Below are 24,293 nucleotides of genomic sequence, written 5' to 3'. Positions count from 1 at the left end.
TCAAGCGGGAGAATGAATCTGATTGGATGATAAGAATATTTTATCAATTTCAATTCTGTCAAAGCTTTGACATTTTTTTCGTTTTTAAAATACTGCAACATAAAGTAAACCTGCAATTTAAGGTTGCGATGGTCAGAAATCGAACCCAGATCAATTGCTTGGAAGGCAGTTATTCTCACCACTATACCACCACCGCTTATTGCACTGTGCTGGTCCAGCGTTTTGATTAATAGAATGCTGTACAATGGTTTCAACTTGTACCTGAGCAATGCGATTATGTTAACAGAAACACAATACTGTGAATGCTGGAAATCTGAAATAAAATCAGAAAGTGCTGCAAATATTCTCATCAATGGTCACTCACCTGAAACGTTAACTCTGCTTCTCTCTCCACAGATGCTGCCAGACCTGCTGAGTATTTCCAGCATTTCTTGTTTTTATTTCAGATTTCCAGCATCTGCAGTATTTTGCTTTTATTTTAGAGTTCAGTAGCGAACTGATCCTTTTTGCTTACTGGGCAGAACTATGCAGTGGAGTGACGCAGAAAACTGTACGAAGAACAATGTTTTTAACGGGCACACAATTTCGAAGTTTAAGGAGGACTAAATACACAGCAATGTATGCATATAGTAAAGAGCTGTAAGTTTCAGCTAGATATTACCAGAACAGAGGTGAGACAGAGAATACCCAACCCGTCTCACCTTTAGATTCCTGACCAAGATAGACCTACAAGGTACAAACTCAAGTTATGTGACCAAGTCAGAGAGTTTATTAGGCTTAACTAAGATGTACAAAGTTAATACTTAACAATGGTAATAGATATTCAGTAACACACAACACCCGTTCTTGTTTCTGTGCTTGCTGCCGCACGGACTTCTCTCCTTCTTCATCCCTTGCTGTGTTTTTTGGACTATATTCTATCTTCTCCTTTTAAGTACCAACGATCTTCTGTTGACCCCTCTCTAAGTGTGCTGACGATGTCCTGTAACACCCTTTCTTTTATCCTTCTTGTGGTGCAAGGATGTTACCATATTAGTTTTGAATTGTTCCAAGTGTCCTAATTGGTCCAGGTTGACATCATTGTTTGACACTAGTTAGTTAATGGTTGAATCTACACACATTACAGATGTTTCCCAACTCTTTCTATTTTAGCAAGGATCCTAAAGGTTACATGCTTGTGATCCCAGACATTTTTTTCTTTAATTCTGCCTTTATCTCATCTCTCTCCATGCAAGGAGTGCTGGTGAGACTCCCATCGTTCTCACAAAAATGTTTAAACAAAGTATAGCCTTGAAAACACATTTCATAATAAAGCAAGCAACAGATCAAACAGACTTCAATATATTGATGTACAAAGCATATCATTAATCCTATTATTTTAGCTGTCCTTATTTGTCACAAACGTAAAATATGTCACGGTCCATCGCGCCCACATTGTGGATTCTCCTCCAGCTACATGACTTGCCTTTTTTTTTCCTATGGCTACGTGCATCTTCCACACTGACACATCTCTCAACATGACATTTTAACATAGTTCAGAGAAGATGACCGTCATGCTTTACAATCCAACATTAACATTGCAGTTCTTGCATAAATGTAAGCCATGAAAATACTCTAAACTTTACACAGCTGTGAGCAGTGTTCAGGTGATACAGAAAATCTGGTGCGTTGGGCAGAGACAATCAGTTAATCTATCAAAGTCTCTTGAAGTTATGCTCCTATCTATACTCCTTACAACACAACTATTCTTATGCTATTGAAAAGCTTGGATAGATGGCTCTGGATTGTGTTATCTAAGTAGGTGGTTGTTCTCCTTCCAGCAATGTGGATTGAGGGGAGATCTGATGCAGGTGTAGGTAAGTTAGACAAGGATAACCCGTTCCCATTAGTTGATGGTACAAGGACTAGGAGACACAGATTGATGGTTTTGGGAAAGAGATGCCGGGAAATGTGAGGAAGCACTTTTTGCTTTACCTGCTACATTGCAACTGCAATGTCTGTCCACAAGTGTGGTGGAAGCAGAGACAATCAATGATTTCAATAGGAAATTGGAGAAACACTTGAAGGAAACAAACTTGCTCCAGGGTGACGCCAATCAAGCGGGAGAATGAATCTGATTGGATGAGAAGAATATTTTATCAATTTCAATTCTGTCAAAGCTTTGACGTTTTTTTCGTTTGTAAAATACTGCAACATAAAGTAAACCTGCATTTTAAGGTTGCTATGGCCGGGAATCAAACCCAGGTCAACTGCTTGGAAGGCAGCTATGCTCACCACTACACCACCATCGCTTACTGTACTGTGCTGCTCCAGCGTTTTGATTAATAGAATGCTGTACAATGGTTTCAACTTGTACCTGAGCAATACGATTGTGTTAACAGAAACACAAAACTGTGAATGCTGGAAATCTGAAATAAAATCAGAAAGTGCTGCAAATATTCTGATCAATGGTCACTCACCTGAAACGTTAACTCTGCTTCTCTCTCCACAGATGCTGCCAGACCTGCTGAGTATTTCCAGCATTTCTTGTTTTTATTTCAGATTTCCAGCATCTGCAGTATTTTGCTTTTATTTTAGAGTTTAGTAGCGAACTGATCCTTTTTCTTACTGGGCAGAACTATGCAGTGGAGTGACGCAGAAAACTGTACGAAGAACAATGTATTTAACGGGCCCACAATTTCGAAGTTTAAGGAGGACAAAATACACAGCAATGTATGCATATAGTAAAGAGCTGTAAGTTTCAGGTAGATGTTACCTGAACAGAGGTGAGACAGAGAATACCCAACCCGTCTCACCTTTAGATTCCTGACCAAGATAGACCGACAAGGTACAAACTCAAGTTATGTGACCAAGTCAGAGAGTTTATTAGGCTTAACCAAGATGTACAAAGTTAATACTTAACAATGGTAATAGATATTCAGTAACACACAACACCCGTTCTTGTTTCTGTGCTTGCTGCCGCATGGACTTCTCTCCTTCTTCATCCCTTGCTGTGTTTTTTGGACTATATTCTATCTTCTCCTTTTAAGTACCAACGATCTTCTGTTGACCCCTCTCTAAGTGTGCTGACGATGTCCTGTAACACCCTTTCTTTTATCCTTCTTGTGGTGCAAGGATGTTACCATATTAGTTTTGAATTGTTCCAAGTGTCCTAATTGGTCCAGGTTGACATCACTGTTTGACACTGGTTAGTTAATGGTTGAATCTACACACAGTACAGATGTTTCCCGACCCTTTCTATTTTAGAAAGGATCCTAAAGGTTACATTCTTGCTGATCCCAGACATTTTTTTCTTTAATTCTGCCTTTATATCATCTCTCTCCATGCAAGGAGTGCTGGTGACTCTCCCATTGTTCTCACAAAAAGGTTTAAACAAAGTATAGCCTTGAAAACACATTTCATAATAAAGCAAGCAACAGATCAAACAGACTTCAATATATTGATGTACAAAGCATATCATTAATCCTATTATTTTAGCTGTCCTTATTTGTCACAAAAGTAAAATATGTCACGGTCCATCGCGCCCACATTGTGGATTCTCCTCCAGCTACATGACTTGCCTTTTTTTTTCCTATGGCTACGTGCATCTTCCACACTGACACATCTCTCAACATGACATTTTAACATAGTTCAGTGAAGATGACCGTCATGCTTCACAATCCAACCTTAACATTGCAGTTCTTGCATAAATGTAAGCCATGAAAATACTCTAAACTTTACACAGCTGTGAGCAGTGTTCAGGTGATACAGAAAATCTGGTGCGTTGGGCAGAGACAATCAGTTAATCTATCAAAGTCTCTTGAAGTTATGCTCCTATCGAGACTACTTACAACACAACTATTCTTTTGTTATTGAAAAGCTTGGATAGATGGCTCTGGATTGTGTTATCTAAGGAAGTGGTTGTTCTCCTTGCAGCAATGTGGATTGAGGGGAGATCTGATGCAGGTGTAGGTAAGTTAGACAAGGATAACCCGTTCCCATTAGTTGATGGTACAAGGACTAGGAGACACAGATTGATGGTTTTGGGAAAGAGATGCCGGGAAATTTGAGGAAGCAATTTTTGCTTTACCTGCTACATTGCAACTGCAATGTCTGTCCACAAGTGTGGTGGAAGCAGAGTCAATCAATGATTTCAATAGGAAATTGGAGAAACACTTGAAGGAAACAAACTTGCTCCAGGGTGACGCCAATCAAGCGGGAGAATGAATCTGATTGGATGATAAGAATATTTTATCAATTTCAATTCTGTCAAAGCTTTGACATTTTTTTCGTTTGTAAAATACTGCAACATAAATTAAACCTGCAATTTAAGGTTGTGATGTTCAGGAATCAAACCCAGGTCAACTGCTTGGAAAGCAGCTATGCTCACCACTATACCACCATCGCTTACTATAAAATATTCATTCAAATATTTGACCTACGATTGGACATTGCAGTGACCAAGCACAACAGCTCCTTGCAGATCTCCACAATGTACAAAAATAAAGCACCAAGCAGATCGGCTCTTTTAAGATCCACTGACAGCCTCTCTGAAAGAGTCGATTTACTGCAGTTATTTGAATACCAACTGCTCACATTTCAGCTGGAGGTAATTTCGAGATCTCCTACAAGAACGTTCATGGATCGGATCGATCATTGCGTCACTTTTTAATTCCCTGCCTTCAAATAAATACCGGCCAACGATCTGTATTGTACCTGTCAGTTCCTGGTATGTGAATGTTGATTTTACTCTGCACCTGTCAGTTCCTGGTATGTGAATTTTGATTTTACTCTGTATCTGTCTGTTCCTGGTATGTGAATGTTGATTTTTCTCTGTACCTGTCAGTTCCTGGTATGTGAATGTTGATTTTACTCTGTACCTGTCAGTTCCTGGTCTGTGAATGTTGATTTTACTCTGTACCTGTCAGTTCCTGGCATGTGAATGTTGATTTTACTCTGTACCTGTCAGTTCCTGGTCTGTGAATGTTGATTTTACTCTGTACCTGTCAGTTCCTGGTCTGTGAATGTTGATTTTACTCTGTACCTGTCAGTTCCTGGCATGTGAATGTTGATTTTACTCTGTACCTGTCAGTTCCTGGTCTGTGAATGTTGATTTTACTCTGTACCTGTCAGTTCCTGGCATGTGAATGTTGATTTTACTCTGTACCTGTCAGTTCCTGGTATGTGAATGTTAATTTTACTCTGTACCTGTCAGTTCCTGGTATGTGAATGTTGATTTTACTCTGTACCTGTCAGTTCCTGGTATGTGAATGTTGATTTTACTCTGTCCCTGTCAGTTCCTGTTATGTGAATGTTAATTTTACTCTGTCCCTGTCAGTTCCTGGTATGTGAATGTTGATTTTACTCTGTATCTGTCAGTTCCTGGGATGTGAATGTTGATTTTACTCTGTACCTGTCAGTTCCTGGTATGTGAATGTTGATTTTACTCTGTACCTGTCAGTTCCTGGTATGTGAATGTTGCTTTTACTCTGTACCTGTCAGTTCCTGGTATGTGAATGTTGATTTTACTCTGTCCCTGTCAGTTCCTGGTATGTGAATGTTGATTTTACTCTGTCCCTGTCAGTTCCTGGTATGTGAATGTTGATTTTACTCTGTACCTGTCAGTTCCTGGTATGTGAATGTTGATTTTATTCTGCACCTGTCAGTTCCTGGTATGTGAATGTTGATTTTACTCTGTACCTGTCAGTTCCTGGTATGTGAATGTTGATTTTACTCTGTACCTGTCAGTTCCTGGTATGTGAATGTTGATTTTACCCTGTATCTGTCAGTTCCTGGTATGTTAATGTTGATTTTACTCTGTACCTGTCAGTTCCTGGTATGTGAATGTTGATTTTACTCTGTATCTGTCAGTTCCTGGGATGTGAATGTTGATTTTATTCTGCACCTGTCAGTTCCTGGTATGTGAATGTTGATTTTACTCTGTACCTGTCAGTTCCTGGTATGTGAATGTTGATTTTACTCTGTACCTGTCAGTTCCTGGTATGTGAATGTTGATTTTACTCTGTACCTGTCAGTTCCTGGTATGTGAATGTTGATTTTATTCTGCACCTGTCAGTTCCTGGTATGTGAATGTTGATTTTACTCTGTACCTGTCAGTTCCTGGTATGTGAATGTTGATTTTACTCTGTACCTGTCAGTTCCTGGTATGTGAATGTTGATTTTACCCTGTATCTGTCAGTTCCTGGTATGTTAATGTTGATTTTACTCTGTACCTGTCAGTTCCTGGTATGTGAATGTTGATTTTACTCTGTATCTGTCAGTTCCTGGGATGTGAATGTTGATTTTATTCTGCACCTGTCAGTTCCTGGTATGTGAATGTTGCTTTTACTCTGTACCTGTCAGTTCCTGGTATGTGAATGTTGATTTTACTCTGTCCCTGTCAGTTCCTGGTATGTGAATGTTGATTTTACTCTGTCCCTGTCAGTTCCTGGTATGTGAATGTTGATTTTACTCTGTACCTGTCAGTTCCTGGTATGTGAATGTTGATTTTATTCTGCACCTGTCAGTTCCTGGTATGTGAATGTTGATTTTACTCTGTACCTGTCAGTTCCTGGTATGTGAATGTTGATTTTACTCTGTACCTGTCAGTTCCTGGTATGTGAATGTTGATTTTACCCTGTATCTGTCAGTTCCTGGTATGTTAATGTTGATTTTACTCTGTACCTGTCAGTTCCTGGTATGTGAATGTTGATTTTACTCTGTACCTGTCAGTTTCTGGTATGTGAATGTTGATTTTACTCTGTACCTGTCAGTTTCTGGTTTGTGAATGTTGATTTTAATCTGTACCTGTCAGTTCCTGGTATGTGAATGTTGATTTTACTCTGTACCTGTCAGTTTCTGGTATGTGAATGTTGATTTTACTCTGTCCCTGTCAGTTCCTGGTACGTGAAGGTTGATGTTACTCTGTATCTGTCAGTTTCTGCAATGAGAGGGGTCAACAGAAGATCGTTACCTCTTGGAAGGAGAAGGTAGAACACAGTCAAGAAAACACAGCAAAGGAAGAAGAAGGAGAGAAGTCCGTGCCGCAGCAAGCACAGAAACAAGAACGGGTGTTGGGTGTTACTGAATATCTATTACCATTGTTAAGTATTAACTTTGTGCATCTTAGGTAAGCCTAATAAACTCTCTGACTTGGTCACATAACTTGAGTTTGTACCTTGTTGGTCTATCTTGGTCAGGAATCTAAAGGTGAGACGGGTTGGGTATTCTTTGTCTCACCTCTGTTCAGGTAACATCTACGTGAAACTTACAGCTCTTTACTATTTGCATACATTGCTATTTATTTTGTCCTCCTCAAACTTCGAAATTGTGGGACCGTTAAAAACATTGTTCTTCGTACAGTTTTCTGCGTCACTCCACTGCATAGTTCTGCCCAGTAAGCAAAAAGGATCAGTTCACTACTAAACTCTAAAATAAAAGCAAAATACTGCAGATGCTGGAAATCTGAAATAAAAACAAGAAATGCTGGAAATACTCAGCAGGTCTGGCAGCATCTGTGGAGAGAGAAGCAGAGTTAACGTTTCAGGTGAGTGTTCTTTGATCAGAATATGAGCAGCACTTTCTGTTTTTATTTCAGATTTCCAGCATTCACAGTATTGTGTTTTTATTAACATAAACGTGTTGCTCAGGTGCAAGTTAAAATGATTGTAAAGTGTTCTGTGAATTAAACCAAAGCACACAGTGCAGTAAGCGATGGTGGTATAGTGGTGAGCATCGCTGTTTTCCAAGTTGTTGACCCAGATTTGATTCCCAGCCTTCGCAATCTTAAATTGCTGTTTATTTTTATGTTGCAGTATTTTGCAAAGGAAAAAAACTGTCAAACCCTTGACAGAATTGAAGTTGATAAAATATTCTCATCATCCAATCAGATTCATTCTCCTGCTTGATGGACGTCGCCCTGCAGCAAGTTTGTTTCCTTCAAGTGTTTCTCCAATTTCCTTTTGAAATCATTGATTTTCTCTGCTTCCACCACACTTGTGGGCAGGGAGTTGTCGCAGGTAAAACAAAAAGTGCTTCCTCACATTTCCCTGCATCTCTTTCCCAAAACCATCTATCTGTGTCTCCTTGTCCTTGCACCATCAACTAATGGGAACTGGTTCTCCTTGTCTAACTTACCTACACCTGCATCAAATTTCCCCTCAATCCACATTACTGGAAGGAGAACAACCACTTACTTACCATCCATCAATATTGGCGACCACGCTCTGGAAGTGGTTCAAGAGTTCACCAGCCTAGGCTCAACTATCACCAGTAACCTGTCTCTAGATGCTGAAATCAACAAGCGCATGGGTAAGGCTTCCACAGCTATGTCCAGACTGGCCAAGAGAGTGTGGGAAAATGGCGCACTGACACGGAACACAAAAGTCCGAGTGTATCAGGCCTGTGTCCTCATTACCTTGCTCTACAGCAGCGAGGCCTGGACAACGTATGCCAGCCAAGAGCGACGTCTCAATTCATTCCATCTTCGCTGCCTTTGGAGAATAATTGGCATCAGGTGGCAGGACTATATCTCCAACACAGAAGTCCTTGAAGCGGCCAACACCCCCAGCTTGTACACACTACTGAGTCAGCGGCGCTTGAGATGGCTTGGCCATGTGAGCCGCATGGAAGATGGCAGGAACCCCAAAGACACATTGTACAGCGAGCTCGCCACTGGTATCAGACCCACCGGCCGTCCATGTCTCTGCTATAAAGACGTCTGCAAACGCGACATGAAATCGTTTGACATTGATCACAAGTCATGGGAGTCAGTTGCAAGCATTCGCCAGAGCTGGCGGGCAGCCAGAAAGACAGGGCTAAATTGTGGCGAGTCGAAGAGACTGAGTAGTTGGCAGGAAAAAAGACAGAGGCGCAAGGGGAGAGCCAACTGTGCAACAGCCCCGACAAACAAATTTCTCTGCAGCACCTGTGGAAGAGCCTGTCACTCCAGAATTGGCCTTTATAGCCACTCCAGGCGCTGCTTCACAAACCACTGACCACCTCCAGGCGCGTATAAATTGTCTCTCGAGATAAGGAGGCCCAAAAGAAGAAAAAAAGAAAAAGAAGGAGAACAACCACTTACTTAGATAACATAGTCCAGAGCCATCTATCCAAGCTTTTAGATAACAAAAGAATAGTTGTGTTGTAAGTAGTATAGATAGGAGCATTACATCAAGAGACTTTGATAGATCAACTGATTGTCTCTGCCCAATGCACCAGATTTTCTGTATCACCTGAACACTGCTCACCGCTGTGTAAAGTTTAGAGCATTTTCATAGCTTACATTTATGCAAGAACTGCAATGTTAAGGTTGGATTGTGAAGCATGACGGTCATCTTCACTGAACTATGTTAAAATGTCATGTTGAGAGATGTGTCAGTGTGGAAGATGCACATAGCCATAGGGGAAAAAGAGGCAAGTCATGTAGCTGGAGGAGAATCCACAATGTGGGTGCGATGGACTGTGACATATTTTACGTTTGTGACAAATAAGGACAGCTAAAATAATAGGATTAATTTGTACATCAATATATTGAAGTCTGTTTGATCTGTTGCTTGCTTTATTATGAAATGTGTTTTCAAGGCTATACTTTGTTTAAACCTTTTTGTGAGAACAATGGGAGAGTCACCAGCACTCCTTGCATGGAGAGAGATGAGATAAAGGCAGAATTAAAGAAAAAAATGTCTGGGATCAGCAAGAATGTAACCTTTAGGATCCTTGCTAAAATAGAAAGAGTCGGGAAACATCTGTACTGTGTGTAGATTCAACCATTAACTAACAAGTGTCAAACAATGATGTCACCCTGGACCAATTAGGACACTTGGAACATTTCAAAACTAATATGGTAACATCCTTGCACCACAAGAAGGATAAAAGAAAGGGTGTTACAGGACATCGTCAGCACACTTAGAGAGGGGTCAACAGAAGATCGTTGGTACTTAAAAGGAGAAGATAGAATACAGTCAAGAAAACACAGCAAGGGAAGAAGAAGGAGAGAAGTCCGTGCGGCAGCAAGCAGAGAAACAAGAACGGGTGTTGTGTGTTACTGAATATCTATTACCATTGTTAAGTATTAACTTTGTACATCTTAGTTAAGCCTAATAAACTCTCTGACTTGGTCACATAACTTGAGTTTGTACCTTGTAGGTCTATCTTGGTCAGGAATCTAAAGGTGAGACAGGTTGGGTATTCTCTGTCTCACCTCTGTTCAGGTAACATCTACCTGAAACTTACAGCTCTTTAATATTTGCATACATTACTGTGTATTTTGTCCTCCTCAAACTGCAACATTGTGGGCCCTATTGAAGTAATGTTCTTCGTACAGTTTTCTGCGTCACACCACTGCATAGTTCTGCCCAGTCAGCAGAAAGGATCAGTTCACTACTAAACTCTAAAATAAAAGCAAAATACTGCGGATGCTGGAAATCTGAAATAAAAACAAGAAATGCTGGAAATACTCAGCAGATCTGGCAGCATCTGTGGAGAGAGAAGCAGAATTAACGTTTCAGGTCTGTGACCCTACTTCAGAACAAGCAAATATTAGAATAGTCAGAGGTGAAAAGCAAGTAAAGCGGGGGTGGGGCAAGAGATAACAAAGGAGAAGGTGTAAGTAATACAAGGTCACAGAATAGGCTCCTATCCTTGAACCAACTACCATCTCAGGATACCAGTGTCAATTTTAACATGCATTCTATTCTCCATGTAAGTCTGTTATTCACTACTTGATCGAATGCCTTTGGAAGAGCATGTATCCAATAATTACTGTACTACCTTCAGTAACTTCAACCACAAGAATTCAATCATGTTAGTAGCACATGATTTGCCCTCAGCAAATCCGTACTGGTTGTCCTTTATTAATTCACCACTGATGTCAAAAATAATGGTCTTTGTTACCAGATTTTTCCTTCCCCTGGTTCTGCCTGCTTGTAATCATGGTGATAGGATGGATATGGGATGTTTTGTACAAATCACTGTCATCATTATTTCTATGATTGTCGCTGCAAACAACCTTTGAATTATATTGATCAAAAGCAAATTAATGGTAACGTGTGTGACACTGAGACTGGAAGATGGTCGGAATAAAGCGGAGGAAGGGGTGAGGGGGCGGCTCCTAAACTGTCCAAACGGATGTCGTCGAAGTGTAAAAGTGAATCCGAGTGTTTGAGGGATGAAAGTTAAACATCTGATAGTCTCTGCTTAATGTCATCAGAATGAATCTCTTAGACTGAAAATATATCTGAATGGCCTTGTCCTGCGAATCTGCAGAGAGTCCAACAGGTAAAAGTGGTTCAGTGAGAAATACAGTATTTGTTTATAATCTGGCCCTGTTTTGAGTTTGGAAATAATAGAGAGCTTGTCTCTGGTACAATATGTCATCGAGAGAATAGTTTACATTTTTCTATCTTGAATAAGTCTTTACCCAAATAGAACAGGATCTCTGTCAATGTGTTACATTATATAAACGTCCCAGGCAACTTCCCCTCCCTATTCTGTCTCCCTGCTCTCGATCTCCTCCCTATCCAGTTCATTATTATTGCTGATCATTATATTGGCCTATTTATTCTCTTCCATCTCAGACAGTCTCTCGTGATCAAGGATGACTTTTTTCCACTCCAGTTTGTTGAGTTATGAAATGGCTGATAAGTCCAATGCATGATCTGCAGATTCTGTCATATCAGGGACAGGTGGTGCTGGAAGGGTCAGGTAAATGACTGCATCGGACGTGTGGGTGCTGTCTTCGCTGCGTCGAGTTCGCCTTTGCATGTTCCTGACAAATATCCCTGAAGAGTACAATGTCTTCCCAAATGAGGGATGATTTGAGGACATCTCTGAAGTGTTTCCACTGTCCTCCTGGGGTTCTCCTACCATGACCAAGTTCTGAGTAGAACAACTGCTTCGGGATATTGGATTTACAGGTTCTTGGAGAGGCGCCTATTCATGGTAAGTGAAAGACTAACACTGACTGTCTGAACACATGTCAGTTGCTCTCTGAGAGTGAGAGGTACTGGAACACTTTCCCTTACATAATGTCCCAGATACAGTAAGGAAAGATGGAGTGGACAAGCCTCTGTCTTTCTCCAGTACTGAATTATAGTGAGTTGGATGTTTAGTCAGTCCCGAACTGTCCTTGTTGGGTGAGTAGGCAACGGAATCGAGATCAGTTCCCGTCCCTGTGTGACTGTCACTCAAACTGCCCTGTGTGTGCAGGATTAACCCTGAGTCCCTCTATCCAGCTCTGTCTGCTTTATCTTGAAAAATGCTGAAGCTTTCACTTATTGATCTGCTCAAACCGAGTTCAAGACCCAAGTAGTGAACAGAATGTCCCATTAATTGTTTGAATAATACTATGCTTGATCAGCAGGTTATGTTCGACTCAGCCAAAGTTTGGAAAAATTCCTGTCAATAAATCTTTCAAAATGGAGTGTGAGGATCTCCTGGTTCCGTGTGTTTAAGGGATACAGGAATAGGAATCGGCAACTGAACCCTGAAAATTCACAGCAAAGACTGTGTACATGAGGACATTTAACAACCGGGAGCTGAAACTCTGGGAGGGGCTCTATTGTCACTGTGTTTGTGTGTCCGGTATAATCGCGGCAGCTCCGTGTCTCTCTTGTTTAGAATGAAACGATGAAGATCACCATTCGGTATTACTCACATTGACCGCGGGTTTCACTCCGGTTAGACAAACCTTTGCTGACTGAAATGAATTCTACAAGGTCCCAGCAAACACACCGACTCCCTCCTTCCTCCCATGTTTCTGTCGATTGTTTTGAGAGGAGGGTCTCAATAATAACAAACACCCTGCAGGGAGAGACGGCAATTTGAACATCGAAATGGGATCAGCTCCCGGCTTTCTAGGTTATAGATTCCCTCCACCCCTCCCCACCCTCCCTCCACCCTAACCCCATGTTCAGTTTCATTGTTCACACATTGATGAGGGTGAAATGGGCAAAGTTCCCATTGAGTTTTGAACGCTCAATTGTTGCAGAGATCTGCGCAAGCGCATTATAGCTCCGCCCACTGGGACGTCATAATGAAGCGTAGAGCGCATGCGCTCCCCTTCCCCCAACACTGTCTCTGAACGTCATTCAGTGAGTGAGCGGAAGATTGTTTCAATCAGCTGCGAATGGAGACATCCGGGTCCCGGGGTAAGTGAACAAACAACATCTGCTTCCAGCAGCAACACCAGGTTTGGGAGCGAGTCTGCAGATGTGTTCAGAGATTAACATTGAATAGCGGGGAAGTTCAGCGGGAGTCGGAGATTGTGGAGCAGAAACTGGTCCCGGAACATGGAGTGAGCCGGTGGGGGGAAGGGAGAGGTGACGACTCCATCGGGTAGTCCGATTCATGGAGCGGTGCGGGGTGTGGGTTGTTTCTGAGTGTCGCAAAACTGTCGCAGACAGGTGGGCAGCAGAAGCAGAGTGTTGCAGGAGACAGACACTGTTTGTGTTGCTGGTTTTCTTTTTCCGATTGTTCATAATGATTATTATTGAAAAGATTATATTGATTACTTTTGTATCATGTCAGTTAACTTGTCAGGGAGCAAGTAATAGAGAGGGATACCGACATGTACAGAATACTGGGGGAGATTGATAACACAAGAGTAGGGAATAATACGTTATTAAGTGGAGTCAGAGTAAGGCAGAATGTAATACAGTCTGAATCAGGGTACATGTATGTGAACACACGGAGTGTGGTTAATAAGATGGTGAGGTACAGGCGGAGATTGTCATGTGCAAATTTGATGTTGTGGCTCGAACAGAGACTGGGAAAGTCTGGGTGTTAAACATTCCTGGATACAAGGTGATCAGGGAAAACATGAAAGGGAATAAAGGGGGAGGGGTGTCAGTATTGATTAAGGAGAGTATTTCAGTGTTGGAGAAAAAGGATGTCCCAGAGTGGTCGAGGACAGAATCAATTTGGTTCGAGCTTAGGAACAAAAAAGCTGCAGTTACATTGCTCGGTGTTGTCTATAGGCCACCAGCTAGTGGGTAGGACATGGAAAAATAAATTTGCAAGGAAATTACAGCAAGGTGCAAACATTATAGGGTAGTTATAATGGAAGAGTTTAATTATTCAAACATAGACTGGGATAATAACAGTGTGAAGGGCAGTGAGGGGCAAGAGTTCCTAGAGTGTGTTCAGGAAAATTTTCTACAACAGTATGTTGCTAGTCCAACGAGAAAGGAGGCACTGCTAGACCTGGTTCTTGGGAATGAGGTGGGCCAAGTGGATCACGTATCAGTAGGAGAGCATTTAGGGGATAGTGATCATTGTATCATAAGGTTTAGGTTGACTATGGAAAAGGACAAAGAGCAATCCAAGGTAAGAATAATTAACTGGGGGGAAAGCCAACTTCAATGGGGTAAGGATGGAGCTGGGGCGAATAAATTGGAGTCAAAAGATGGCAGTAAAACAGGTAGATGAACATTGGGTTACCTTCAAAGAACAGATAGTTCGGGCACAGTCGATGTATGTTCCCTTGAAGGGGAAAATTAAAACAAACAAACCCAGAACTCCTTGGATGGCAAAAGAGGTAGAGATTAAGATAAAGAAGAAAAAGTGTGCTTCTGAGAGATGCCAGGTAGAAAATATTACTGTGAACCAGGCTGAATATAGAAGGTCCAGAGGGGAAGTGAAAAAAAAACAAATGGGAGAATCAATGAGAGAAGATGAAAAGAGACGGCCAGCGAGCATTAAAGGAAATCCCAACGTTTTCTATAAGCATATAAATAGTAAAAAGGTGGTAAAAGGAGGAGTGCGGCCGATTAGGGACCAGAAAGGGGATTTACACATGGAGGCAGAGGGCATAGCTGAAGTATTAAAAGAATACTTTGCATCTGTCTTTGACTGGGTTGCATCTTCTTCCTTGGTAATGTTGAAAGAGGAGGTAAGTCAGATATTAAAGGGTTTTAAAATTGATAAAGAAGAAATATTAGATAGTCTGTCTGTACTTAAAGTGGATAAAGCACCAGAGCCAGATGAGATGCATCTAAGGAAACTGAGGGAAGTAAGGGTGGAAATCACAGAGGATCTGGCCATAATTTTTCACTCTTCCTTAGACTCGGTGGTGGTGATAAAGAACTGCAGAATATTACAAAAAAGGGTGTAAATATAAGCCTATCAACTACAGGCCAGTTAGTTTAAATTCAGTGTTGGAAAAACATAGAGAAAAAATAATTGGGGGCAAAATCAATAGTCACAGGGACTATTAAAGCAGAGATGGATGAGGGGCAACCTGACTTGGCCAGCACAGTGGCGCAGTGGTTAGCACCGCAGCCTCACAGCTCCAGCGACCTGGGTTTAATTCTGGGTACTGCCTGTGTGGAGTTTGCAAGTTCTCCCTGTGTCTGTGTGGGTTTCCTCCGGATGCTCTGGTTTCCTCCCACATGTCAAAGACTTGCAGGTTGAAAGGTAAATTGGCCATTATAAATTTCCCCTAGTATAGGTAGCTGGGAGGGAAATATAGGGACAGGTGCGGATGTGGTAGGAATATGGAATTAGTGTAGGATTAGTATAAATGGGTGGTTGATGGTCGGCACAGACTCGGTGGGCCGAAGGGCCTGTTTCAGTGCTGTATCTCTAAATAAAAAAAATAAACAAAATTATGAGAAGCAGAGATAGGAAGATTTTTTTCCCTGAGCAGAGATGTCAATAACCAGGGGACAGAGATTTAAGGTAAGGAGCAGGAGGTTTAGAGGGGCTTTGAGGAAAAATGCTTTCACCCAGAAGATGGTTGGAATGTGGATCACACTGCCTGAAGAGGTGGTAGAGGCAGAAACCCTCACAACATTCAAGCAGTATTTGGATGAACATTTGAACTGCCATAGCGTACAAGGATACTGACCAAGTGCTGGAAAATGGGATTAGAATACTGAGGTACCTGATGTACATGATGGGCTGAAGGGCCTATTTATGTGCTGTCGAACTCGATGACTCTAAATGTGAGTTAATTAAGGAAAAGCAGCATGGATTTCTTCAGGGAAAATCATGTTTAACCAAATTGCTGAAGTCTTTTGTGGAGGTAACAGAGAGGGTTGATGAGGGCAATGCAGTTGATGTGGTGTACATGGACCTTCAAAAGGTGTTTGATACAGTGCCACACAACAGACATGTGAGCAAACTTATAGTTCATGCAGTAAAATGCACAGTCGCAACTAGATACGAAATTGCCTGAGTTAGAGGAAACAAAGAGCAGTGGTTAATGGATGTTTTTTGGCTGGAGGAAGGTTGTGTTGGAGTTTCCCTGGGATCAGTGTTTGGACCCTTGCTTTTGCTGATATAGGTTAATCTCCGAGACCTTGGTGCACAATTTCAAAGTATGCAGATGATAAGAAACTTGGAAGCATTGTGAACTGTGAGGTGGATAGTGTAGAACTACAAAAGGACATAGACAAGTTGGTGGAATGGACAGACAGGTGGCAGATGAAGTTCAATGCACAGAAATGTAAGGTGATTCATTTTGGTAGTAAGAACATGGAGAAACAGTATAAAATAAAGGGTATAATTCGAGGAGCAGGAGCAGATGGACTGAGGTGTGTATGTGCATAAGTCATTGAAAGTGGCCGGACAGGTTTAGAATGTGTTTAATAAAACATACAGCATCCTAGACTTCATTCATAGTGGAATAAAGTACAAGAGCAAGGAAGTTATGTTGAACTTCTGTAAGACACTAATTCAGCCTCTGCTGAAGTATGATGTCCAATTCTGGGCACCTCACTTGAGGAAAGACCTGACGGCATGGGAGAGAGTGAAGAGAAGAGTCACGAAAATGGATCCAGGGATGAGGAAATTCAGTTTTAAAGATAGATTGGAGAAGTTAGGACTGTTTTCCCAGGGGAAGAGAAGACTGAGAGGTGATTTGATAGAGGTATTCAAAATCATGAGGTGTCTGGGTAGAGTGGATAGAGAGAAACTCTAGGGGTGGTGCAGTGGTGAGCACCGCAGCCTCACAGCTCCAGCGACCTGGGTTCAATTCTGGGTACTGCCTGTGTGGAGATTGCAAGTTCTCCCTGTGTCTGCGTGGGTTTTCTCCGGGTGCTCCAGTTTCCTCCAACAGCCAAAAGACTTGCAGTTTGGGAGGTAAATTGGCCATTATAAATTGCCCCTAGTATAGGTAGCTGGTAGGGAAATATAGGGACAGGTGGGGATGTGGTAGGAATATAGGATTAGTATAATTGGGTGGTTGATGGTCGGCACAGACTCGTTGGGCCGAAGAGCCTGTTTCAGTGCTGTATCTCTAAACTAAACTGTTCCCACTCATGAGAGGATCAAGAATGAGAGGGCACAAATTTAAAGTATTTGGTAAGAGTAGCAAAAGGTACATGAGGGAAATCTTTTTCATGCAGCGAGTGGTTAAGATCTGGAATTTGATGGAGGCAGGTTTGACTGAAGTATTCAAAAGGGAATTAGAATGTTTTATGAAAGGGAAGAATTTGGTGGGGTTATGGGGAGAAGGCAGGGGAATGGAACTGAGGGAGTTGCTCTTTCAGAGAACCGGTGCAGACGCGATGGGCCAAATGGCCTCCTTCTGCACTGTAATGATTCTGTGATTCTTCTCACTGACCTTTCTTCAAGTATAAGAATTACTTTTTCTTGCTGCAGGCAAACATTTGAAGGAACCAGAATGAAAGTCCTGACTCCTGGACACAAGGAAAAGTGCACCCAGCTTGTTCCAACACACAGTAGGTAGATACAGTATCACTCTCAAAGCACAGTGACACAGCCAGCTCATCATTTCCACTGTAACAAACAAAAGAAGTAGTCAGACCCACACTGATCCCAAGATCAAGAGACACATTTTCAATCCAACAGTCAAGCAGAGCAGGAGAGATAGAAGTTGTATCTATTTTACTCCAGCTGACTGGTAGATACATCAAACCCAGTCTAAAAACACACTCATTATCAGATTTAAATACACTGTCAATTTGACTACATTTCAAATAAGATATCTTAACTAGAACAGGGAGAACTTGCAAACTCCACACAGGCAGTACCCAGAATTGAACCCGGATCCCTGGAGTTATGTGGCTGCGGCGCTAACCACTGCGCCACTGTGCCACCCACTAGACAAGGAATGAATTCCAAGCACACATTCTGGACCAGAGATTTAAAGATACAGAATGTGGCCCACAATCATCTCAAGTAAGAGAAGATCTTAAGAACATAACAAATATGACCAAGAGTAGGCCATTTGACCTCTCCACCCTACTCTGCCATTTAGTATGATCATGGCTGATCTGATTGTGCTTAACTTCACTTTCCTCGCTGTCCCAATAACCCTTTACTGCCTTGTAGATCAAAAATCTATCTCTCTATCTCTCTATCTCTCTATCTCTCTATCTCTCTATCTCTCTATCTCTCTATCTCTCTATCTCTCTATCTCTCTATCTCTCTATCTCTCTATCTCAGACTGACAGCTATATAATGCATCCCATAATCAATTACATGACGTGAAACAGACAGACACAGTAAAAATCTGATTCACATAGAGTAGGAGTGCCTAAAAAACAGAGTCCACAATGCCATTCAATAATATTTCCTAACAGGTACAGAATGAATGCCACACTCACAAACTCTACCAGTCACAGAAAAACACAGAATAAACAACACATTCACATACAATACCAGAGACAGAGAGATACTGATTGAATCACATTCTCACTGTCAGTTGCGGAGACGGATGATAAATGAATTAATCCACACTCACATTCAGTTTGAGAGACTGATGGATACAGAAATATATTCACACTCACAGGCAGTACCAGAAACTGACATACACCACATTAATCCCACCTCATACAGAGTACCAGAGGCTGACATGATGAACTGGAACCAGACATAGTCACATAACAGAAAATAAATGTTACAGAATAATGTACTCATTTACCTGCATTAAACTCACATAGTGATGGTGGTATAGTGCTGAGAATATCTGCTTTCCAAGCAGTTGACCTGAGTTCTCTACTGCAGGTCAGACCTCAATTCTGGTATCATGCAGATTCATTTTATAACTTAAAAATTATCAATGTGATTTCCAAATTAAAACTTACAAAAGACTCTCATCATCCATGTGTATCTCCCACAATGCTGAACTTCAATTTTCTTTCAATGAAATCTATGTGAAACAAGACATGTCCTTTAAACTAATAAATGAGTTCACAGTCAGAAACAAGAGTGTGCAGATCTTTGTTTAATAATAATAAAAAGGGAGATAGGTAAAGTTCAGTTCACAAACAGCACTCTGGGTAAAGATTGAACCCACACTCAGATAACAGAATGAAACAAAATGAGGTAAACTCACACTCACAGACCAGGAACTGACGGGGACAGAGTACAAGCTACACACAGACAAAATACAAAAAAATAACAGTTTTAAAACTGAACAAGTCAATGCAATTTATAAAATGATTCTCATCATCCATGTACGTCTCCCGGAAATTTATCATTTCTTGAATAAATACAGATTTAAAATAGCCTTTAAACTGATCAGTATTCAGTCAGAAACTAATAGTAAACATAGTTATTTACAGCACCGAAGGAGGCTATTTGGCCCATCGAGTCCATGACAGCTCTCCACAGTGCAATCCAGTCACACTCACTCCACCGCTGGATCCCTGTAACTCTGCAAGTTTAATTCCTTCAAATGCTGATTCAATAATCTCTTGAAGTAACTGATTGTCTCTACTTCCAGCACCGTTGTGGGAAGTGAGTTCCAGATCATCACCACTCACTCCGTGTTCGCCCCAAATCCTCAATTTCTGTCACTATGTCCTTGTACAATGAGCGAATGGGAACTGTTTATCCTTGTCTCACTTGTCATGATGTTTCACACTTGTTGTAAATCTCCCTTCAGTCAGCTCGTCCACTGATCTTGCCTGTCACCTATCCACCAATATCCCTGACTTTCTGACTCCCTCTGTTACTGTCTCTTCAGCTGTTTCAATGTTGTTGATTCAATGGAGAACAAATCCATCTCTACCGACTTCACACATTCTGATAAATCTCCTCTGAACCCTCAAATAACCAGAACTGGATGCACCGTCACTGTGTTTATTTTACACATCCGTATTTCTTGTTTAGAAAGAACCAGTGCACTCGAATGGAACACGAAGCCGGTGCTCTTATTTTAAACATTCAGAAACAAGGAGTATGGAATTCAAACCCACGCATGCAGAGCACAACAGATTAGCAGTTCATCGTTTTAATCACTCGGTCACCTTGTCTTCTGTGAGTAAACTGAAGTGCGGAGGAATAATCCGTGCAGAATGAAAAAGGTGACGGGCTGGTGCCAATAAAACTGAACCAGTTGAAGAGACAGTAACAGAGGGAGTGAGAAAGTCAGGGATATTGGTGGATAGGTGACAGGCAAAAGCAATGGACTGAGCTGACTGCTGTGAAATATTGTGGCTTCGCCGAGCACTAAATTTGATTGGTTACTTTAGATAACCAATCAGATAAATAGAGAATCTCAAGAATTGACATCATTGTAAACCAGCCAATAACGAACATGCTTTTCACCCCATCCTTCATTAACATAGAGCTCTGGGGATGTGTATAAAATGCGAGTTCTGACCTTTAAGAGCCACCCACAACGTCTCTCAAAAAGCTACAACATTATCTCTATAATATCAATTTGTTTGGATATTTTTACCAAGTATTTTCTAACTGCCTTTGTGATCTCAGTTTTAATCCCACAGATTCTGGTTAATACAGTTTCACTGCCCGTGCGATCTTCCTGTCTCTACTTAATAATATCCCGATCATTAATTACTGACTATTTGTGAGCTTTGTTCACGGACGCGTTCATATTCGGCCCCTTTGCTGTATTTCGATAGTAAAATCTGATTTAACGCGCAGGCATCATTTCTCAGTCACTCATATCCCGAGATCAAGTTTGTTCTCAATAAGTAATCAGTACATTATCTAGAAACCCCGGTGGTGTGGGAACCCTCAGTCTCACTCTTTGACACCTGACACTAAGATTATACACTCCGCTGTTGTCTCTCACCAATAGGGATCAATCTATAATCAGTGATGCGGTATCATTAGGAACATTGAGCTGAAATGGTTACAGAATGCTGTGAAAGAGGCTTTCTGTCCGCTGGTTATAGAATGTTTCAAAAAGGATAGAGAGTAAACCCGAATAGATGGTGGAATGTGAAAGTGAATCTGGAAATTGTTACCACATGTAGAATAATACAATATGAAAAAGATTTTAAAATATTTGCGGTAAAACCAAGTTACCTATAAATGTGATGATCTATATTGAAGCCGCTCTGTGTTTTACAAATATATTGGCGGGATTTTCAAATGTGAAAAATCGTTTGCAGTCTGACAATTTCGCGCCGTTATTTTCCGCCCTCATCTCCTTGGCGTCTCCGGATTGGTGAATTCAGCAGCTCTCTGATTGGTCACATGTAGAGTACAATGACACCCAGTGCAGAGTGACCAATCACCAGTGCCCCCGACACCATTCCTCCCGAAGGTATAAATAGGACTATTGTGGGCGGTTCTCAGCATTCTTCCTGAAAGTGTTTGTCAGATTGTGGTAATGTCTGGAAGAGGGAAGACCGGTGGTAAAGCTCGGTCCAAGGCCAAGTCTCGCTCCTCCCGGGCTGGACTGCAGTTCCCGGTGGGCCGTGTTCACAGGTTCCTTAAAAAGGGGAACTATGCTGAGCGTGTGGGTGCCGGAGCCCCGGTCTATCTGGCTGCTGTGCTCGAGTATCTGACAGCTGAAATCCTCGAGCTGGCCGGCAACGCGGCCCGGGACAACAAGAAGACCCGCATCATCCCCAGACACCTCCAGCTGGCCGTCCGCAACGACGAGGAGCTCAACAGGCTGCTGGGAGGGGTGACCATCGCTCAGGGCGGGGTGCTGCCTAATATCCAGGCCGTGCTGCTGCCCAAGAAAACCAGCGCTCAGAGCAGCAAGAGCAAGTGAAGCTGCCTGACTAAAATCTGCGAACCCAAAGGCTCTTTTCAGAGCCACCCACTTTATCTGTTAAAGGGCTGCTTGCTGTCTGAGAGGCGGCAATTTTATAATGCTCGCGCTGTTCTGTGTTGGCGGAGAAAGAGGCCACTTGGCCCATCGTGTCGGTGTCGGGCGAGAAACGACCCACCTATTCTAATCCCACCGTCCAGCATTCAGTCCGTCGCCCTGCAGATTACAGCATTTGAGATGCATATCCAGATTCCTTTTGAATGAGTTGGGGGTCTCTGCCTCAACTACCCTTTCAGGCAGTGAGTTCCAGACCCCCATCAGCCTCTGGGTCAAAATAAAATCCTCGTTTTCCCTCTAATTTTTCCACCAATCGCTTTAAACATATGCCCCATAGTCACTGACCTCTCTGCTAAGACTAAAAGCAAAATACTGTGGATGCTGGAAATCTGAAACAAAAACAAGAAATGCTGGATTCACTCAGCAGGTCTGGCAGCATCTGTGGAAAGAGAAGCAGAGTTAACGTTTCGGGTCAGTGACCCTTCTTCCGAAGGGCGGATTGCTGGCTTGGTGATACCCTGTATGTTATCACGAAGCACTTTGCGGTTCCGCCTTTGCCCAGTCCTTTGCCTCCTTTACCTCTTCCAGACATGCCGCTTCTTCAGACAAACCGATTCTGAATGAGAAACGAGCTGATTCTGCTGCCTTTTTTATACAGCCCGCCCGGACCTGACTGAGAAAGTGACAGAGAGTGAGAGGCGGGGCGGAGAGGAAACTGAGTGACAGACAGAGCAGAGAAATGTCTTTCATCCTCCAGCTCCGCCTCCCACTTGCTCGAACCGCCAATTCAAAAAAAAACTCTCAACAATAGAGCTCAGCACAAAACTTCCATACTCGACCTTTATAGTCAAAGATAACAGAAACCCAGAGCTTTTAAATAAGGATCTATAACAATTAAAAGTTGATCATCTACCCGCCTAAGTACAGTGCTTCCGATCACAAGTCAACCCGTTTCCACACACCTCCCCTCCCAGACGGATTGAGTATTTTACTAACACCTTACCCCAGCTGAATTAGAGAATTGAGTTGTGACGCGGGGTTTCTCGCCAGTATTCCTGTGTTAGATCCTCTCACTCTGAATTAGTGACACGAGCATGAACTGAGACTGTACCGAACAGATCCCCAGTTACAGTGAGGCCGGGACATCCCTCTGTTTTGTTACAGAGAGTGGGGGAAGGGCTGAGTGTAGTGCATGTCAGCGAGTCACCAGGGATCCTGCATTTACTTCCCATCATTTCTGTGTGAAATGTGCACACGGCGGCGGGACAGGGATCATTTGATCGGGGGATCAGCTCTTTCCTGAGAGATGTGGGTGGCTCTGAAAAGAGCCTTTGGGTTCAGATGTCTACAAGTTTCCCGTGCAGTTTCACTTCTTTCCAGGGGCTGCTTTCTGAGCCTTTGCTGCTTTCGGCTTGGTCTTGCCCCTTGATGATTGAACTTTCTTGAGCACCTTTCCGCCCGTGGCACTCTTGGGTTTTTTGGCCTTCTTCACAGGAGACTTTTTCGGAAGCGCTGCTTTCTTCGCAGGGGATTTCTTTGGCGTTGCCGCCTTCTTGCTGGTCACTTTCTTGCCTGCTGCTTTCTTCGCTGCCGATTTCTTGGCTGCTAGTTTCTTGACTGGTAATTTCTTGCCTGCTGATCTCTTTGCTGTCACTTTCTTGCCAGCTGTTTTCTTCACTGAAGGTTTTTTGCCTGCTCCTGACTTCACTTTCTTTCCCACATTTCCCTTGGTTCCCTGCTTCGGGATTCTGAAGGAGCCGGAGGCGCCCGTACCGCTGCTCTGCACCAGGGAGCCTTTGTTCACATTCCTCCTGATACTTTGCTTGATTTGGGTCCTGAACTTCCCCACATCCACACCGCTCCGACCCAGAGCCTTCTTTATGGCGGGCAGTGAGGTCCCCTTGCGATCGGAGCAATCCGCCACAATCTTGAGGATCTTCTCGCTCAACGTGGGACTGGCTGACTTGTTCCGGGGAGCCGCTTTCTTCTTCTTGGCAGTCTTGACTTGAGCGGCGGGGACTGGAGGAGCCGTTTCGGCGCCTGCTGTATCGGTCATGTCCGAGACTCTGCACAAAGTCTCTCTGTCAGTCAGAACTGGGTCAGAAATGAAGCCGGTGGTGGCGGCACTGAGCAACTTAAAGGCAGTGAGCGGACGGGGGCGGAGACAACCTGCTGTCAGCTCCCGGCTCCTGCTGCCTCTTTGTGTTTCTCTCTGGTCCTAAACTCTCCAATTCCACTGAAATTCGGGTACTGTAGAATCCCAGACTAGATCCTTCCTGTCTCTGACATCAGAATGCTTGCTGTTCAAAAGTTT

The 24,293-nt window shown here is 42.6% G+C and overlaps 2 protein-coding genes, 1 long non-coding RNA gene and 1 other non-coding gene across 5 annotated transcripts; 2 read left to right on the top strand and 2 right to left on the bottom strand.

Annotated features, from left to right (window-relative positions):
* Positions 1-2,219: 2,219 nt before the first annotated feature.
* On the bottom strand, positions 2,220-2,291 carry trnag-ucc (transfer RNA glycine (anticodon UCC)). Its single transcript has one exon. It is a non-coding gene; the product is annotated as a tRNA-Gly (tRNA).
* Positions 2,292-13,058: 10,767 nt separating this feature from the next.
* LOC137356155 (uncharacterized) lies at positions 13,059-20,809 on the top strand. Of its 2 annotated transcripts, none has more exons than XR_010971010.1 (3): positions 13,059-13,127; positions 17,584-17,663; positions 20,062-20,809. It is a non-coding gene; the product is annotated as an uncharacterized lncRNA (long non-coding RNA). The 2 variants fall into 2 exon arrangements; XR_010971009.1 differs by having other exon boundaries at positions 17,584-17,667.
* A 723-nt stretch (positions 20,810-21,532) lies between these two features.
* Positions 21,533-21,922, top strand: LOC137356336 (histone H2A.J-like). Its single transcript, XM_068022216.1, has one exon. The coding sequence runs from the start codon at positions 21,533-21,535 to the stop codon at positions 21,920-21,922; it is 390 nt and encodes a 129-aa protein (XP_067878317.1).
* A 1,423-nt stretch (positions 21,923-23,345) lies between these two features.
* LOC137356124 (histone H1-like) lies at positions 23,346-24,035 on the bottom strand. The gene has a single exon (XM_068021922.1). The coding sequence runs from the start codon at positions 24,033-24,035 to the stop codon at positions 23,346-23,348; it is 690 nt and encodes a 229-aa protein (XP_067878023.1).
* Positions 24,036-24,293: the final 258 nt, after the last annotated feature.

Source organism: Heterodontus francisci, chromosome 45 (assembly GCF_036365525.1).
Source record: "Heterodontus francisci isolate sHetFra1 chromosome 45, sHetFra1.hap1, whole genome shotgun sequence".
Classification (NCBI taxonomy): domain Eukaryota; kingdom Metazoa; phylum Chordata; class Chondrichthyes; order Heterodontiformes; family Heterodontidae; genus Heterodontus; species Heterodontus francisci.
Note: the sequence above shows the minus strand (reverse complement) of the source record. Positions and strands in the feature narration are given on the sequence as shown.